The sequence below is a fragment of the Haliotis cracherodii genome, unplaced genomic scaffold, assembly GCF_022045235.1.
Source record: "Haliotis cracherodii isolate W230 unplaced genomic scaffold, xgHalCrac1.p SCAF_6, whole genome shotgun sequence".
NCBI classification, from domain to species: domain Eukaryota; kingdom Metazoa; phylum Mollusca; class Gastropoda; order Lepetellida; family Haliotidae; genus Haliotis; species Haliotis cracherodii.
Genome location: NW_027266319.1, coordinates 53,194,097 through 53,214,392, shown reverse-complemented (window position 1 = coordinate 53,214,392; position 20,296 = coordinate 53,194,097). Strand labels below are relative to the sequence as shown.

Sequence of the window (20,296 nt, the reverse complement as noted above, 5' to 3'; positions counted from 1 at the left end):
AAGCTGCATGCGTCTAGTGCAAACTGTTGGATGTGTTATGGTGTTAAGTTTTACACACAAAACCGTTCTTGCATAGAATGTTTGTCGTCAACACTTATGTTTGTTTTAATGCTTGGTATTAACATTTTTAGTTCATTATGCGCTACTTTTTGGAATTATATATTTACACAGTGTGGTTTGGCTGATGTGTGGTCTACGCTCGTGCTGTAATCACCCGCATGTAGGATTCCACTACGATTAGCTGCAGGGGCGATGGGCCTTGTGGTTAAAGCGTTCTTTCATCAGGGGGAAGGCCCGGGTTCTATTCTCCACATGTGTACAATGCGTGAAGCCAACCTCTGAAGTCCCCCACCATAATTTTGCTGGAATATGGCTGAAAAGGGGATTAAAACCATATCTGTTCGCTCCTTCACTCACCAGCTGCGCTGGTGGAGTCGGCATATTGTGATTCTGGGTTAGAATAGATCTGCCGTAAGCTATGCTATGCTGTAACCGTAAGAGGCGCATAGAATTGATCGGGTAATGAGTGAGTGAGTGAGTTGGGTTTAACGCCGCTTTTAACAGTATTCCAGTTATATCACGGCGTGTCAGCTTAATGTGGGAGGAAAGCCTGAAGTGATGCAGGTCTCAGACGTTTACCACTTCGGTGAAACCCATGAGCACGGGTATGGTGCTGACAAACCTAGAAACATAATCGGGGCGGACCGGGATTCGAACCCACAATCATAGGTTTCTGGCGTGCCCAAAGGACGCAACTCTGCACAGCGAATCGCGCCTCCTTAGACGACTGGGCCACCCATGCCCCCTGGATCGGGTAATGAAGCTAGGTGCTTTGTTTGATTGCGTATCATCGTACCCCGATGGCGTGGATCGCTACTCTAATATTATTCACTGTTGTTGTTTGTTTGTTGTTTAGCGCCGCACTCAGCACTATCCCAGTTATATGACGGTGATCTGTAAATAATCGAGTCTGGATCAGACAATCCAGTGTTTGATATCATGAGCATCGATCCACATGAATGGGATACGATCATTCTCTGGATTGTCTGGTCCAGAGTTGATTATCTACAGACGCCCTCATATATTCAGAATATTGCTGAATGTAGCGTTAAACAACAAACAAACAAACAAAAACACACCCTGACTGTAATAATGAAGACTGGTGTAAAACAACACTCACTTACCTCTCTCTCTGTGGGACGGTCGGGTAGCCTGGTGGTTAAAGCGTTCGCTCGTCACGCCGAAGACCCGGGTTCGATTCCCGACATGGGTACAATGTGTGAAGCCCATTTCTGGTGTCCCCCGCCGTGATATTGATGGAATATTGCTAAAAGCGGCGTAAAATCATACTCACTCACTCACTCTCTCTGTGTTTGCGTGGTCTCGATGATGATGTTTGTCAATGAGCAGTCGAGAGTCGAGAGGGGTAACAATCAAGATACGGTTTCACCAAAGACGTATACGTCTTTCGTTTTCACAAAATGACAAAATCATAATGAACTGACTCTATGACAAACCGAGTCTCTTTTCTGTCCTCTAACCTGGATCATCTTCCCGAAGCAAGGGAGTTAACTGACTATATAAGTCCAGTTTCCACCCTTGCCGAACTAGGCTGGTATTATGGAGTTACAGTTTACAGTTACAGACTAACGAGTCTGTGCATAATCTTATCGAAGTCGATTAACGAAATCGCAGTTTTCGGACGATTGAAGAATTTGCAGAGGATGTGTTCCGTCAACTTGGAGTCGACAGATATTTGACCACGTTTTCATATTTTTTACCAAGGTGCTCAACTGGTTAGATGCCTTTTACGAGGTAAGACCCATTTTATTACAATAAAAATCATGTTAATCATTCAGATCGTTTTGACTGGGCACCGCAATTTTGTTTGAAGCAAATGCAAGTGATATGAGAGGTTGAATTTGATCGGTCAGTAGGAGGGACATAGAAGGGACGTAACTCGTAATAGTCACTGGTGGCGCTACGATCGAGTCAGTTAACTCCCTTGCCTCGGGAATATGACCTAGGTTTGACCTAAGTGTCGTGGACTTTCCCTTTAATGCAGTATTGGGGCAAGGCTACGAGCTGCTCTAATGTGGGAGGAAAGCCCGAAGTGATGCAGGTCTCAGATTAGTCCGTCTCACAGTCCCTGAACGATATTATTTCCCCTTCTGCCCAGCCCTTACTGTGATGCTATAGGCCAAAATGAAGTAAGTCTAGATTTCCACAGGTTCTGAATCTCCCATCTCACATCTACCGATGGCGTTGGCGTGCCCTAGCAGCGTGAAGCATCCCTCGTGCTATCAATCACTGGTTTGCCTTTTCCAAACTCTATGCTGAAACACTATTAACTGTAACAAAAAACAACACAACACCGGAATAAAAAGCTCTCCCACAGACTTTTATTAACAAACGTGTTGATTGCCCTCGTGACGAAACAGACAATAATGACAGACAGATCAACTGGTTGAGTGAAGACAGCACTGAAACCCGGAAGCACAACTTTGTAGTACCGATAGGCGCCGGATGTAGCATAACTGGGAGTAAACACGCTAGTAACACTACAGGGGTAATCTCACGAATCCTCTCGACGAATTTCAACCGGTACTTTCACAGAAATATGTCAAGGACTATAACACACAATGAGAGACAGACACGTGCCGTTACATCAAGCTTATCAGGGTGTAACGGGGACAGGAAGAGGATGTGTTTTCCTCTCTTCTCCGGATATGTCAGTATAGGCATATGAAGTTCTGAATACAATAAGGAAATAAAGACTCATCACTATCTATGAAACTACCCTCTCTCTATATAAATACATTGGGTGTGCGGTGACGTCACAAATCAAAAATTCATCCTGAGATCGTGATATCACTGCGTATATATCACTCCATAAATATATGGAGAGAGAGAGAGAGAGAGAGAGAGAGAGAGAGAGAGAGAGAGAGAGAGAGAGAGAGAGAGAGAGAGAGAGAGAGAGAGAGAGTTGAATGCAGAGTCGCCATCACTATCAAAGTTCAGACTCTGAGAAAGGTCTTTGATATGGAAAAGCCATACAATCTTAATATATTATTTTAATCAGAACTTCAGATCCCTGTGACGTAAGTAGCAGATATATTTTTTGGAATGAATAATGACAGTAAAAACGACATATATTGTTTTACATTTCAACAAAACATTATACAGTGAAACCTTTCTGATCCGGACAAAACAATTACCGGTGAATTCAACCAGATCTACAAATAAACTTCAGGCGTAAATGTTGTGTGCATATGGGCGTTCCAAACACGATAACCAGAGACCCGTGGTTTCCAGATTAACGGTGTCCGGATTAACGAGGTTACCTTGTTTATAATATCAATGAGGTACACAAGGAATCGCAATCTGCGTTTGTTTCAAAACCTAAAAACTCTGTCGGAGAAAACAGCTGCAGAAACGTGTGACCTTATATCCTTTGAAAATACATATTATCCAATTCTCGCCGATGTAAGTCTATTATGACAACAGGTATCGGTTAAAAAAGGTCTCTACAAACGATTTACTCCTTTCAATTGAAACTAAAGGAATATGAGGGACTGCACCTCTAAACCCTAGAAGTTGTTGTTTCAGTAAGGCTTTCTTTTTGCAATTTATAGTTAACATATTTTAACAAAACCATACTGTCGGGGATATATAATAAAATACAAATCAAATTTGAAACGCGTTGTTAAGCGACCATTTAAAGTAATGTCGATTGAGTGAAAAAAAAGAAGAAAAAAAGAGTGAAATCTAAAACATTGCTTGTTAAAAATAGAATCAAAGGTTTACCCTAAAGTTTTTATTCACATTACGGAAGCAAGTCAACAGATTCGGGAAAATATTCCACATTTCAACGCGATGAATCACCGTTCTCTATATCAAACTGCTGAAATATCTCTTTTATCTAAGCTTTGGCGCAGTTTCACAATGGCGTTAGCTACATATAAAACTGCATATAGTATAAAGTCCCTGATGTGGCCACCATGGCATGCTCCGAATCAGACATGGTCGTATTATCCAGTCTCTTGCAGAGTGACCCATCTGTAGTTTTATGTTAGGTTTATTTACGTTAACTTAAATCTCTTTCGAAATTGAACTCGTTAAAAACCCGAGGTAAATCCTCATGTCCTAGTGCTGTCGTGGTTTTCCGTGAGGTGTGCGAGAAGGAACGATTCATTCGACACCACTCGCCCATTTCCGTAACCTGCAAGGAGATCGCTATCCGGCTTGTGCCGGAATAACCCGAGTTGGTCACGAATGGGCACGATTGTGCCGCGGTAGCGTGATGCGCCCATAAAATACAACACAAATTCCTATTTCGACAGTTTCAAACGTACAATATAATGAAAACTCATACCACCGATAATGCACAACCTCAGCCTTGAACTCATTATTCACGTAAGGTATGACTCAGTCTATGTTATTGCGGGCTCTATATTGTCGCGGTATCGGTAAATCTCGTAATCTAAATTCCCTGTCGACTGCAAAACTAAGCAGAATATTTCATCGCATGATCGAATACAGGACTCGTTGCGTTATGTCACGGCTACTCGTAAGTAACACGTTAGCTTTTTTATGATAGTTTCGGGAACGTTTTCGAAGTGGAATTATCCCTACCTCCATTCAAAATTGGTTAGAAAAGACTCAACTTGTTTGAACGTTGTCCTTTGACCTAGGTCGTATGAATACTGATTATGCATAATCAAAAACAGGAAGTGATGTAAACCACATAAGCCCCACGTATCACACAAAATAGTGCACCGCGATAATATAGAGTTGCCCGCCCTTGAGTCGCCAAAGACAGGTGCTTTGTTTCCCGAAGTCGCAATCTCATTAAAATCCGACCTTAGTTCTCGGTACCGCTAAACAAAGCTTAGCGGTACCGAGAACTAAGGTCTGATTTTAATGAGATTGCCCGAACTCGGTAAAGAAAATCAGCATCGATCAATCCAAATCGATGTGTCATAAAAGTTGAATATAGAACAAGAAACATTTTGCGTTTGACATAGTTAATGTGTTAGTAAACATTCGCCATTACCATCCATAATAAATTAACTACCGCGATAATATAGCGTACCTTGCTAAATAACCAGCCAAATGCGTGCATTTAGGAATATCACCTGACAAATACAAATTACAGCTTCAGTTTTTTTCAAGTATGGCTGTCTTTTAAAGCAGTAAAATTCGAGACATTTTGTGATTGAAAAGCTGACAACATTATACACCTGTCTGCGCAAAGGCGTCGTAAATTTTGCAGCCGTCTCCTGTTACAAGCTGAGGACATTGTTCCAATGACAGCTAATGTAAGGCATCGCTACAGGTGTCTGCACCGAACTCATTCTGTGAAGCTAGACGTCAGGAATTTGATTGGCTGGATATAGTACTACTGCTATTACAAACATGTTCAAAATAAATAAATACGTATTCACTGCCTTTAATGACGAAGGACGTTTTATCCTAAAATAAACACCATTTAATGTAACTTGCAAACAGGATATTTTTCGACCATTTAATTTCTTATCATCAAAGAGAGAAGATATAAAAAGAACGAAATTCGCGAGTTGTAACGAACGTTGAACGTACAACCACGATGTCAGTATCACACTTGTACCTCATTAATATGGACAGTTCGGTTTCACTGACAAATCTGGATTAACGGGGTTCCTGAACAACGAAACAAACATATAACCAACTGGAGAATAATATTTTGGAATGCAGTAACTTGACACCCGTTCTTATAATAATGATAAAAATATACCTATACAAGAGACAAAAGTGGATTGTTTTACACGGAAATAGCATTAATATGTGAAAAGGCTTTTTGCGTGACACCTCCAAACATTGTGTCTAAAAAGAGGACTATAATATACCGTTATTCGCTTACAGTCCTTTTTATAATAATCATATGATATCATGATCATAATATTTTTTTCAAGATACAAACAGTTGATAATAACAATTGTAGGAGGCTCAATTATTTATTAAAATGTTTGATTAATATAAGTTAGTAGTAAGCTTAAGATTGTATGAACGTGTTGCCATTAAATAATTTAAGTACATTTGATACTTACATTATACAAAATGAATATATTATTGGTTAAGATATTGGTTATATTTTATAATTTAGTCTTTTACACCTTAAACATTCACCCCATTGCTCTGTAACATAAGGTAAAGCTTGCTGAGAGTTTAACCTCTACTAATGGTCACGCTGCATGCATTTGACTTTAAGTATTCTTTGCCCCGTGTCTGTCTATTGTCTCGTTGATAGGCCGATTCTAGGCCGATTGTAACCGTGTGATTAAAACACGATGATGATGTTTGTCGTAAGCAAAATGGATATTTCTTGAAACACGCACCTTGCAATTGTTGTCATTATTTTAAGTAATATTCAGTATCGGCGGAATGGCTTGTTTTTACTGTATAAGTATTAGCACACATGCATCCTTCTCCATTAATTAATCATCGCGACATTTCATGATTCTGTTTTAAGTAGTGAGAACACCCACACAGGTAAGATGGAGACAGGAGTATTATCTTCAGGATCAGTCGATGGAATGTCAAACGGAATGTAATTCACATTAAAAAAATAACAGATATGAGATATCATTTGCACTACATAATATCATGACTTCAGTAGTGGGAACATGTACGTCCTATGACGTGTATAAATGCACATGGACCGACCCTTTAATATCGGGGGTGGGGGGTGGGGGGTGGGGGGGAAGGAGGGACAGAGGGTTTTTTGAGACAGAATATATTCTGAGACACTTCTTCAATAATTGTTTTTTTTTGTAAAGTCTGTGTCGATATGCTGTTTTTCAATATTTTCTTATGTTTGAAAAATAAAAAATAAAAAGGAACGTATGTATATCAAATGGTCGGCCTTTTAGTACTGGGTAGATAAAAATTACATTTATTTAAATAAATAAATTTATTCATACTGCAAAAAGACATTTTTGGCCCTGGCAGGTTTCTGTATTTATGATCTGTTACCACTTAAACTTGCTTTTTTCAGGGTCCCATGTGCGTCAGGACCAGACGTATATTGGTCAAAACTTGTTAATTCAATCGGTCAATACAATTCACTTTCAATATCTCTTTCAAAACCAATGAATGAAATTTCTACAGGCTTCCATAACACGACTCAACCTACTACCAGTGATACTGTTATAAAAATCGCGCGTTGGTCCCTACATGCATCCGTAACATCCCGCATCTCTTTATCAGCTCCCTTTTCCACTATCATCGCATGAAACAAACACCATGTTGGTCAATACATTTAACAAAACATGACGATACGTGCAAATATTTAGCCTCGCCGTTTGGAAGCTCATACTGAGAACATAAACACCCAGAGCCCCAAGAGCCAAACTGAATTTCTTTAGCTTCGCAACTTGTAATATAAAAATAGAACTAAAACTCATAATGGTCCCTACAGGCTACCGTAAATTGACCCTTGAAATGCTAACAAGATTCGTCGTTTGCAAAATCATTATCAGAACATAACAGCCTGTACGTGATCTCACGTTAATTCATTTAGCCTTGGAATTTGGTAGATGATGACCTGTACAAAAAAGCCCTTTATGGCCCCTACATGCTTCCGTAGCAGGACACAACGCGCAACCATTAAGCTCACGAGTACATCATTTTCAGAACCGTAAAGCTTTTGGAACATACACGTCTCCGTAACATGCAGCACCTGTCATTTGCCTTAGTAAGCAGGGACTATGGTTTACCTAGGTATGCAGCATTCCTTTTATGTACAAATGTGTCTAAGAAACAAACACGCCGTATACACAGGACAGACCATTTCATAAATGGGGGGGGGGGGGGGGGAGAAGGGCTGGTGGAATTGTTTTTAGAAAAGCTAGCCTATTTTATCGGTCACTGCTCAGGGTATGGACATTTTTTTCAGAACTAACCAGCGATTTCTTTTGTTATTAAAACATTTGGTAACATAAAAATATTTTCGTAATTTTTTTCGGGACCATCTTTTTTTTACAATTACAGGTCCCCATCCCTGGTTATCAAATGGTCGGTCCCGAATGGTTAAGGTCTATTGGCTATGTGGTGGGAAACACTCCTTCACACAGATCGCGCGGAGGACGGCCTGAACGGCTGTTCAACAGAGTCAACTAATGATAATTTCTCTATGTGTTTCATCGTCATATTCTGCCAGATTTGGTACATCGTTCTCAGTTTGTGGACGTGGAAAAACACAAGACTGTTTTCTTTATCGCTGTTAAACTTGTCCACAACAACTCCAGGATTCAGAATATACGCTTGGTTGTACCGCCGATGCGTGAGGTTCAGCCTCTGAATCAACATACCCGTAATGTAATAATCATCTACCCAGAAAAACGGGGTTGTCATTGACGCCCTGTACATTCCGCCCACAACGTCTGCGCTCATCAAGTACGCAGAACCGGAACAATATGGCGGAAAGTAATCATCCGGGAAATCCTCTTTCGGAATGTACCACTTGGACCTCTTGTCCCTCATGACTTTCATGCGAATCCATTGATTACACACAATCAACCTTTTAGTCCCGTAGGTCTTTTGTACAGTGGATTTTAGAAAGTCTAGAAATGTGTGGAAATTGACAAGAATGTCGTCATCAGTTTTGAGAACAAACTTAGCATTGGAACAGTACGATGAGACCCACTTTATGCCTGCGATGGCTTTGTGGGTAAGGTTCCGGTAGCTGTCAACAAATTTCTCTTGCACGATGTCTCCGTACCTGTTGGCCTCCATGTCGACCATGTTCATCACATGGGCCTCAGGAACGGTCCCCATTATGAATACAACTCTCACATTATGACGCTTGAGAAACACGTGGTGTCCCCACGTTTCCCGTATCGTCTGCCTCTTTTTGAAATTGGCGGGAGCTGAGTGAACGTACGTCACAAGGAACACCTCCTGTCCTGCGCACTGCGTCACTGGATTGATGCGATATTCGAACGAATGAGGATTCGCAGATTTATGCTGATGGCCGTTTGGGTTGTCGTTTTCTATTGCCGTGGTGGCCCGGGCAGTGTGCTTGGGAAGTGACGTCATGATGTCTTCCCGACGAATAGGTTCCACGTCATAGACCTCCACAGGAAGTATAATCTCTTCGGAAGTGACGTCACTGTTTGTCCCGAGTTGGAAGATCATGATGGCGGAGATGAGGACGAGGACTAGAAGGGTAGCATACCTAAACACAGTGGATAACCGAGGAAACATTCTCTCGGGAGCGTCATCGGGGACGGCAGGTTCTTCACCGGGGTCACACGCAGCCTCGCTCTCACCCTATGTCATCCAACATGGCGTTCACACCACCTTTCGTCGAAGGGAGGTAACTCTCAACACAGTTGGCCTCTCATTTCTTCACCGACTAATCTGAAAGCAAACAAAGGGTTATCATGTTATCTAATTCTGTCACTGAAATAAATGCCAATAAGAACGGGATACTAGACGTGGATGCATGTAACCGATCTCACTTCCTAGTTTACAGTCACATATCTCTCCATTACCATACTGATACATAGTGTCATACATGTCTGCGTTTGCAACCAATCAACCAATGCATATGCTTCCTTGTACTGAAGGATGGTCGGGTAGCCTAGTGGTTAAAGCGTTCGCTCGTCACGCCGAAGACCCGGGTTCGATTCTCGACATGGGTACTATGTGTAAAGCCCATTTCTGGTGTCCCCCGCCGTGATATTGCTGGAATATTGCTAAAAGCGGCGTAAAACCATACTCTCTCACCCACTCCTTGTACTGATACTTAAAAGTCAAGTTGAACTCATTGAAAGATTCAAAGTGGATTCAGTTACCACTTCCTCATATCATTTCTATCTGCGTCAATTATTTGTTCACAATTCTGTCTGAGTGATCTGTCGCCTTATGATTTTAAACTCATTTTTAAGTTTAAACCAGGAAATATTCACCACAGGATGAGGCGAGGATGTAATTGAACAAATGTGGAAAAAGATAATTTGTTCAGGTTTAAAAAATAACAAAATGTTTGTAAGGCTGGGATCGGGTGGGTCCTGAGTAGGACCCGGGTACCCACAGGACTACCCGGACCCGTGGTTAGTCACGTGATATATTCTTTAATGACAAAAAATCTATGGTTACACTATATGTCACTAATGTTCCCATTTCTTTCTGACAATGCACCCATTCCTTCTGACTTTTATATGTTTGAATACAGATAAAGCTTCATGCAGTAAACTTCAGTGTATGCATGACCAGATCGTTTTCTACGTGTATCTAAATACATTTTGCCAGGGATGAGGTCAAACTTTTCAAAATCGGACAGTTTGTACCTATCTCTAAATATCTACAGCGGGTACCCGGGTAGGGTCGGGTAAATAAGGTGGTGGTTACCCTGTAGTAAATTTGAACCCGCCCCAGCCCAAAATGTTTCATGGGCATGCTTGATGCTGTGGATTGCGCGTCTCTTTTTTTCGCAGAAAATATGCGTGTTTTGATTTCGCCAATACAGCTCTAGTGTAGGTGAAAATACCGTAGTTATCCAGGTCTCAGGCGTTTACACGTGGTGCTGTTGGTGACAAACCAGCATTCGAACCAACACTTACAGGTTTCTGGCGTGCTCAAGGGAAGCAATTCTGCACACCCGAGTCCCCCGTCGGATCAGAAGTCGCAACAATTAAAGTACAGTAAACTACGGTTATAACGAATACGCTTATAACGAACTGACAGATATAACGAACTTACTTTTTGGTCCCGACTATTGGCTGTAGATATGCTGTTTATATGCTTATAACGAACTACGGTTATAACGAACTTAAAATTTGTAGTCCCCTTGAGTTCGTTATAACCGTACTTTACTGTATTCTGACTTTGTACCTGGGTTAGAATAGGTCCACAGCTCCCAGCTATTGCTTGTCAGAACAGGACACTAAGTTGTATCGGATGTACATGGTACTCGACGACGCGTGGAATTGGTAAGGATTGACTGAAAATGGGCTAGGAAAGGTCACTGGACGTCTGGAATTTTATTCTAATGTCTGAGTGCTAGTGTTTTAGCGACATTTATCGATTTAATGTAACTACATCTCATCTCGTTCGGACACCCCATCAAAAAGTCAATAGTTATACTAAAGCTGTACGGGGCGGTCGGGTAGCCTCGTGGTTAAAGCGTTCGCTCGTCATGCCGAAGACCCGGGTTCGCTTCCCCAGATAGGTACAATGTGTGAAGCCCATTTGTGGTGTCCCCCGCCGTGATATTGCTGGAATATTGCTAAAAGCGCAGTAAAACAATATCCACACACTCGCTAAAGTAAAAGCAGAAAATTATACGGGACGATTTCACTTATACTAGTTTCAATATATATGTTTAGTTCTAGGTAGGAAACGTACGCATAGCTTCGAAACAAAAGAGGTTCGACACAACCAGAGTACTTTTTCATTTGTTGTGTCACCACCATCCCTGTACTGTGACGCAAAAAACCCGAAATTTCGTAGGCTGACATTTACTCCCAGAAATAAAGTTCTTTTATTTTAAAAAATCTATATCCACAAAATAAAAAATAAATAAATTCCAAATGGAGCGCATAACAATCCTTAATTCCTGGAACAGGGGCAATCTGGACTTTCCAAATAATTCTAGACTTGAGTTGGACTCTTTTTTTAATTTATTCTATAGGGCCAGGGAGACACTCGGCAGTCTACATGGGCGAACAACGGGCTAACCTGTACTCAAACAACTGTCAAAATAACGTTATTTCAATGTAAATATTCGTCGTGATGAACATTCCACGCCGAATTCCTCAGGTAGACGCAAATGTCAGCATCTACACGGCAATGTTTATTTATGACGAAAAAGTCAACGAATTGAATAACTAATTGCTAGTCACATGCCTTCCATTTTAACGAGAGATTGCTTAAGATAATGAAATTGTACGTATATCGCAATAAGTTGTCTCTGTTATCCCACATGTCATTTCTGTTTACCCATATATATTTTGTTATCCTACATGTTATCTCTAATCCCATGTTATCTGACCCGTGAAGATCCGAAGAAGAATAGATCTTCAGCAACCCATGCTTGCCGTAAAAGACGACTTTGCTTGTCGTAAGAGGCGACTAACGGGATCGGGTGGTCAGACTCGCTGATTGGTTAATGTCATCGATTCCCACATAGCGTGTATCGATGCTCATGATATTAATCACTGGATTGTCCTGTCCAGACTCGATTATTTACAGACCGCCGCTGTTATCCCACATGTAATCCCTGTTATCCGTTATGTTATCTGGTTACAGTGAGTGAGTATGGTTTTACGCCGCTTTTAGCAATATTCCAGCAATATCACGGCGGGGGACACCAGAAATGGGTTTCACACATTGTACCCATGTCGGGAATCGAACCCGGGTCGTCGGCGTGACGAGCGAACGCTTTAACCACTAGGCTACCCGACCGCCCCTTATCTGGTTATAGATGATATGCGAAGATAATATATTTTCTGCATCTTTAAAAGCCAAGGATCCCACATTTATCCACTTGTACAAATGTGAACGTGAGGGTAAACATGTCCTACCCTTTCGGTACCAGTCGCCAAGCACACACACACGCACGCACGCACGCACGCACGCACGCACGCACACACGCACAATTTGCATATAAAAGTTAGTGTTTATTACTTAACGTCACAACAGTACTCCTGTCATGCGAAAGCGGCACGTAAACAAACCAGACATCAAGTGACCAGTCCCAATGATTCTTAAATATACACACGTATATGGTAAAGGACTTATGTCATGGAACAGCAAACATATTAAGACATGAAACTTCTTAATGCCTATCAAAGACTTGATAAAACCAATCCGTTCTGTAATATTTTCAAGATGGTAATATCAACCCAATTAAGGCCCTCGGTGTCCGGTGTGTAGGAATCACTCCACTATGGAACACTACAGGGGACATGCTCGTAGGCTTAACTTGGTGGTTAATACTGTCACGAATGAATGAAATATTGGCTCGCTATTGGTTTCGGCTTATAAAAGTGACTAAAGATCATTCTCATTTATAAAATTAAATTTCATGTGGGAATTTCCAATTATTTATGGAACAGTGCGCATGCCACTTTTATCCTAAATGGGTTGAGACGTGGAATGTTGCAATATATACAACGTTGGCCTTTTGGACATTGCTAAAATAGTGTTAAAAGTCAAACTCCAATCCCTCACTCGCACAGGCAAGGTATATACAGAGGGGTTCAAAACGATAGCATCAGCCGCCCGTATTTATATAGATAACTTACCCACCTGTATTTACATAGATAACTCACCCACCTGTATTTACATAGATAACTCACCCACCTGTATTTACATAGATAACTCACCCACCCGTATTTACATAGATAACTCACCCACCTGTATTTACATAGATAACTCACCCACCTGTATTTACATAGGCAGCTCACCCACCTGTATTTACATAGATAACTCACCCACCTGTATTTACATAGGCAGCTCACCCACCTGTATTAACATAGATAACTCACCCACCTGTATTTACATAGGCAACTCACCCACCAGTAGTTACATAGATAACTCACCCAACTGTTTTACATAGATAACTCACCAAGCTGTATTTACAAAGATAACTTACCCACCTGCATTGACATAGATAACCCACCCACCTCTATTTACAATTGTAACTCACCCACCTGTATTTACATAGATAACTCACCCACCTGTATTTATATAGATAACTCACCCACCTGTATTTACATAGATAACTCACCCACATGTATTTACATAGATAACTCACCCACCTGCATTTACAAAGATAACTCACTCAGCTGTATTTACATAGATAACTCACCCATCTGTATGTACAAAGATAACTCACCCACCAGTAGTTACATAGATAACTCACCCAACTGTTTTACATAGATAACTCACCACACTGTATTTACATAGATAACTCACCCAGCTGTATTTACAAAGATAACTTACCCACCTGCATTGACATAGATAACCCACCCACCTCTATTTACATTTGTAACTCATCCACCTGTATTTACACAGATAACTCACTCAGCTCTATTTACATAGATAACTCACCCATTCACAAAGACAATTCACTACATGTATTCACAAAGCTAATGTTAGCCACATATATTCACTTAAAATGATCTCATCCGTAAGTATTAACGCAAAACTAATCCAATCCACCAGTATTTACCTATTTAATCTCACCCACCTGTTAGATAATCCAACCCGGCTGTCAGCTCGTCACCATTCTGTGATGCCCGTACTAATCCATACCCCTACATATACTACACCAGTTTAACAACCGACACATCCCCAAACCAAAGACGACCACTACAATATTGATCTCGCTGAGGGCTGAAGCATCGCTATGCCCTTTCCTATGTATTTTATCTACTTTTTGTAACTCAAAACCATTTTAATGTTTGCAAGGGAAAGCTTTCCCACGTTACTTGGTTCGGCTAGAGACCTCGCTTGCACCTGAATATTGTATCGTGGTAACAGAGCGGTAATAGGTTTTCAATCGCATTATCGGAGGTGTGAGGTGAGGTGAAATTGGGTTTAACGTCGCGTCCAAGATTATTGCACTTATATAGCGACGTGTGTGTGTGTGTGTGTGTGTGTGTGTGTGTGTGTGTGTGTGTGTGTGTGTGTGTGTGTGTGTGTGTGTGTGTGTTTACTAGTCCGGACTGATGCCGATTTATAGTGCTAGCTCACTGAGATACCATGCCGCAGTTTAACATGAATACCCCACTCAGACACAGTATACAGACTCCCAGCCGACCAGTCCTTGTTTTAGCCCCTTAATGCCGAGCGCCAGACAGGGTAACAACAAGTACCATCTTTTAACGCCTTTTGGTATTACGAGGTCGGGGATAGAACCCCGGACCTTCTTCTCTCCGGGCGGACGCTCTACCACTAGACCACGGAGGCGGTCCCGCATTATCGGTATGATCGCACATACGAAAACTGGGCAGAGAAGATGGTACTTGTTGTTACCCTGTCTGGCGCTCGGCATTAAGGGGCTAAAACAACGAGTTGTCGGCTCGGAGTTAGTATACTGTGTCTGAGTGGGGTATTCATGTTTAACAGCGTCATGGTATCTCAGTGAGCTGTCACTATACAATCGCCATTTGTCCGGACTAGTACAAACAGCCACACACACACACACACACGCGCGCATGCACGTCGCTATATAAGTGCAATAATCTTGGACGTAAAACCCCATTTTTTTCCTCACCTCACCTCACCTCACACAACCAATACGGATTATATTGGAGTGAGTGATCATGAGTGAGTTTGGTTTAACGCCGCTTTTAATTGTATTCCAGTTATATCACAGCGTGTCAGCTTAATGTGGGAGGAAAGCCCGAAGTGATGCAGGTATCAGACGTTTACCACTTCGGTGAAACCCACGAGCACGGGTATGGTGCTGACAAACCTAGAAACATAATCGGGGCGAACCGGTGAAGATCCGGGATAGAATAAGTCTTCAGCAACCAACGCTTTCCGTAAAAGGCGACTATATTTGTCGTAAGAGGCGACTAACGGGATCGGGTAGTCAGGCTCGCTGACTTGGTTGATGCATGTCATCGTATCCCAATTGCGAGGATCGATGCTCATGATGTCAATCACTGGATAGTCTGGTCCAGACTCGATTATTTACAGAAAGCCGTCATATAGCTGAAATATTACTGAGTGCGGCGTTAACAACTAACAAACAACAGCTGTCGCCGAGGAAACCGTTGTGATGAACCGGCACGTAGGCACTGTCTCTCCCAGAGTGAGTGAGTTGGGTTTTACGCCGCTTTTAACAGTATTCCAGTTATATCACAGCGTGTCAGCTTAATGTGGGAGGAAAGCCCGAAGTGATGCAGGGCTCAGACGTTTACCACTTCGGTGAAACCCATGAGCACGGGTATGGTGCGGACAAACCTAGAAACATAATCGGGGCGAACCGGGATTCTAACCCACACTCATAGGTTTCTGGCGTGCCCAAGGGACGCAACTCTGCAGATTATATTGGAAGGAGGTGGTGAGCGTAACGCCGATTTAAACAGCAGCTTAAAGGTAGTCATCAACCCCTCATTCCAAGCGCTGCTTATTCCAAAAAAAACGAGTCTGTGAGGAAAGGCCAAATTGATGCAGGTAGTATATGTAATTAATAAAAATAACGAGCATTGATCTGGTGCCAGACAGTTGATCATAGCTTGGCGAATTCAGGATTCGAACCCCAGACCAGCATATCTGGTACCTTGGGGACACATCTCGGTATAGCTAATCACGTCATCTCAGACCACAGGTTACTCCTGACACGCATGTAAAGGGAGTTTAGCAATTAAACTTCTTTTTATGTTTAGAATACAGTAAACTACGGTTATAACGAACTCAAATGGACCACTAATTTTAGTTCGTTATAACCGTAGTTCGTTATAAGCATATATACAACATCTATACAGCAAATGGCCGGGACCAAAAATTAAGTTCGTAATATCCGTCAGTTCGTTATAAGCGTGTTCGTTATAAACGTATTTAACTGTGGTATAAATGCGTGTTGGCATCATATGATCTATCAAAACAGGCTTAGTGATGCACCGTTATGCAACATGTTAAGTTTATCTTTTTCAATTTAAACAATGTTTTGGAGGGTGAATTTCCCTGAGCATTACAACCTTAATTCACAGTTGTACAAAGGGAAGACGATGACGTAAGTTGGCATGTTTCCTCTCCTATATCAGAAAATAGATAAGTGCACACACTTGAGCGGCATGATACTGAGCTTTGAGGATAATATTCAGCGTGGTAAAAGCATCATGCAAATGGATAAATATTATCATTACTATTATTATTTGCCGTCATTGTTGGCCGGTGAAACTTATCGAGCGACAAGTTTTCCTCCACCGCGTTTTTTAACATCCTCTTAAGATAATAAATCACGAGGGGGTCTGCTGAATACATTCAACAGTATTATGTTTTGATATTTGCTTTCTGTATTTATCATATTTTAGTTGGATGTCCAGATATTTATAGTATCAATTTCTAGCCTTATTACCAAATGTGGTGGTTTCATTACCAATTTGTAATACAAATTATTATCCACACAAAATCTCATCATATGACTAGGACATTAATTGTAATTATATATTAATGAGCTTTTTACGCCTCTTTTTTGCAGTATTCAAACAATGTCGTGCTGGTGGTACCCGGAAGAGAACTTCACGTGGCACGTCGGAATCGATCCCTTTAAACAACCCAGTCACCCAACACTCCAGAATATATATGTTGACATAATAATTACTATTCACTCCATAATAAATATGAAATAAATATACTCATATAATAATTACCACTCACTCCAGAATAAATATGAAATATACTTATATACTAACATAATACTCACCATTAATTCCAGAACAAATATGAAATATATATACTAACATAATAATAACCACTCACTCCAGAATAAATATGAAATATATATACTTACATAATAATAATAAGCACTTACTCCAGAATAAATATGAAATGTATATACTAACATAATACTAACCATCAATTCCAGAACAAATATGAAATATATATACTAACATAATAATAACCACGTTCTCCAGAATAAATATGAAATATATATACTTACATAATAATAATAATAAGCACTTACTCCAGAATAAATATGAAATGTATATACTAACATAATACTAACCATCAATTCCAGAACAAATATGAAATATATATACTAACATAATAATAACCACGTTCTCCAGAATAAATATGAAATATATATACTTACATAATAATAATAAGCACTTACTCCAGAATAAATATGAAATGTATATACTAACATAATACTAACCATCAATTCCAGAACAAATATGAAATATATATACTAACATAATAATAACCACGTTCTCCAGAATAAATATGAAATATATATACTTACATAATAATAATAAGCACTTACTCCAGAATAAATATGAAATATTAATACTAACATAATAATAACCATTTATTCCAGAACAAATATGAAATATATATATATACTAACATAATAATAACCACGTACTCCAGAATAAATATGAAATATATATACTTACATAATAATAATAAGCACTTACTCCAGAATAAATATGAAATATATATACTCACATACTAATCACACATAGTCGAAACCACAACCAGTACGCGCAAAGCACTTCCAGTTTGAATAAACAAACACACGGACCCTACATCCGACAGTGAAACGCCCATGTGTATTTCAATAAAGAAACACTGATACACGAACTGGTTTGGATCTACCCAGCGGGAAAGCAACCAGTTCCAGATTACTCGTCTTATATACAGGTTCAGGGCACATGAGGACGTATGAGAAATCAACCCCAAGGATAATCGACACAGAAAATGTCTCCTAGCCTGCTCTTCTGTCTCCACTATCCTACTAATTGACGCGTCACGTGTGACATTCGGTTTTGATCGTAGTTTAGTCACATTTGCAACTTCCGAGAGCAAACGGAAACCGAGAACCGGTTTCGATGTGTTGTACAGTACGAACGGAAATTCAAGAATTAAAACGTAATCCGGATCGGCAAACGTAAACTGGTTTTAATGAACCAAGAGTAATGTTATCTCACGCTTGGGGTATTTCTGTCATCCTACTGGCAAATTATAAAGATCAATATTTTATATGACTATGACAAAGTTGCGTCCGTTGTGACACGGGGAAAAAAAAGTAGCACCAAAAGGGCATTATTGTTCTTCATTTCAACAAAAATCTCATCTCGTGCGTTATCGGATCCAGAATGAACTTTTACTGAAGATCACGTGATACCTTGCATTATTCATTATGCAAAATAATTTCCTTAACATTGCCTAATGAATATTTGAAATAGGTTATTATGATTATTGCAAAATATATATCCCATACATGGCCAGATTATACGCCAGGGAGCTACAGCAAAACCTATTTAATCTGGACCCCGTTAATACATAGACATAGACACCGTATCTATGAACAGTTAATCCGGCAATCTGTTAATCCGGACTCTTTCCCCCCAGAACGTCCATCCCGGGGTTTCAGTGTTTTCGTGTGTCCTTAAAATCGAGTCTCCTTGCAGATTACGGAAAGGGGCGAGTGGTGACGAATGAAACAATATTTCAGTCCATTCGTCACCACTCGCCCCTTTCCGTAACCTGCAAGAAGACTCGTCCCCCTATCGATGAATGTTATGTGCGAAAATACGACAAACCAATCAGAATGCACGTATGATTTCGAGTTCCTTTTCAAATAAACCCCCAGATATAATTTTTGATTTTACATATGTCTTGCACCTAAAAATATACCCAAGACAGAGTTATATGTGTTCAATCATACTGTATAATTCCGCACGTCCCGGTGTGCTTTAAATTGCATCTGAAATATATATAATATATTGGGAAATATATGTGAAACATTATGCAACGAGTTGACAATTGTTTTAGGTATGCCCGTTTGCGCTAAGACGAAACCCAGTCGCAAAAATGGCCATGAGAGGGGCACGAGTCGCTATTCGGCTTGGTCACGAATGTATTTCAGTCTTGTGATGGCGGTCGTGACCATTCGTGTCATTCCGAGCCAAGCAGGTTACGGAAATGGACGAGAGGTGACGAATGCCATCGGGGCGAGTCTGACCTTGCGTGAGCTACAGCCACTGCCAGAGACTGATGTCCTACACAGATATATGGCTAAAGGCTCAGTTCCTCTATTCTCTATTCATACAACTCGACCTGTTCTACCTGTACATCAGATAACTCGACATGTTCTACCTGTACATCAGATAACTCGACATGTTCTACCTGTACGTCAGATAACTCGACATGTTCTACCTGTACGTCAGATAACTCGGCATGTTCTACCTGTACATCAGATAACTCGACATGTTCTACCTGTACATCAGACAACTCGACATGTTCTTCCTGTACATCAGATAACTCGACCTGTTCTACCTGTACATCAGACAACTCGACATGTTCTACCTGTACATCAGATAACTCGACCTGTTCTACCTGTACATCAGACAACTCGACATGTTCTTCCTGTACATCAGATAACTTGACCTGTTCTACCTGTACGTCAGACAACTCGACATGTTCTACCTGTACATCAGACAACTCGACATGTTCTTCCTGTACATCAGATAACTCGACATGTTCTACCTGTACATCAGACAACTCGACATGTTCTACCTGTACATCAGATAACTCGACCTGTTCTACCTGTACATCAGATAACTCG

At 40.7% G+C, this 20,296-nt stretch overlaps 1 protein-coding gene across 2 annotated transcripts in view; it reads right to left on the bottom strand.

Annotated features, from left to right (window-relative positions):
- Positions 1 to 7,861: 7,861 nt before the first annotated feature.
- The window catches only part of LOC139445552 (beta-1,3-galactosyltransferase 5-like), a 94,723-nt gene continuing 82,288 nt past the window's right edge, over positions 7,862 to 20,296 (bottom strand). The window contains exons 1-2 of one of the 2 annotated variants that reach the window (XM_071226698.1): positions 18,175 to 18,253; positions 7,862 to 9,402 (exon numbers count right to left, since the gene is read on the bottom strand). In XM_071226698.1, the coding sequence (XP_071082799.1) occupies positions 8,107 to 9,246 (1,140 nt within the window). In that variant the 5' untranslated portion in view covers positions 9,247 to 9,402; positions 18,175 to 18,253 and the 3' untranslated portion in view covers positions 7,862 to 8,106. Of the gene's footprint in view, positions 9,403 to 18,174; positions 18,254 to 20,296 lie in introns of those variants that run through there. The other variant, XM_071226696.1, reaches the window with a different exon arrangement.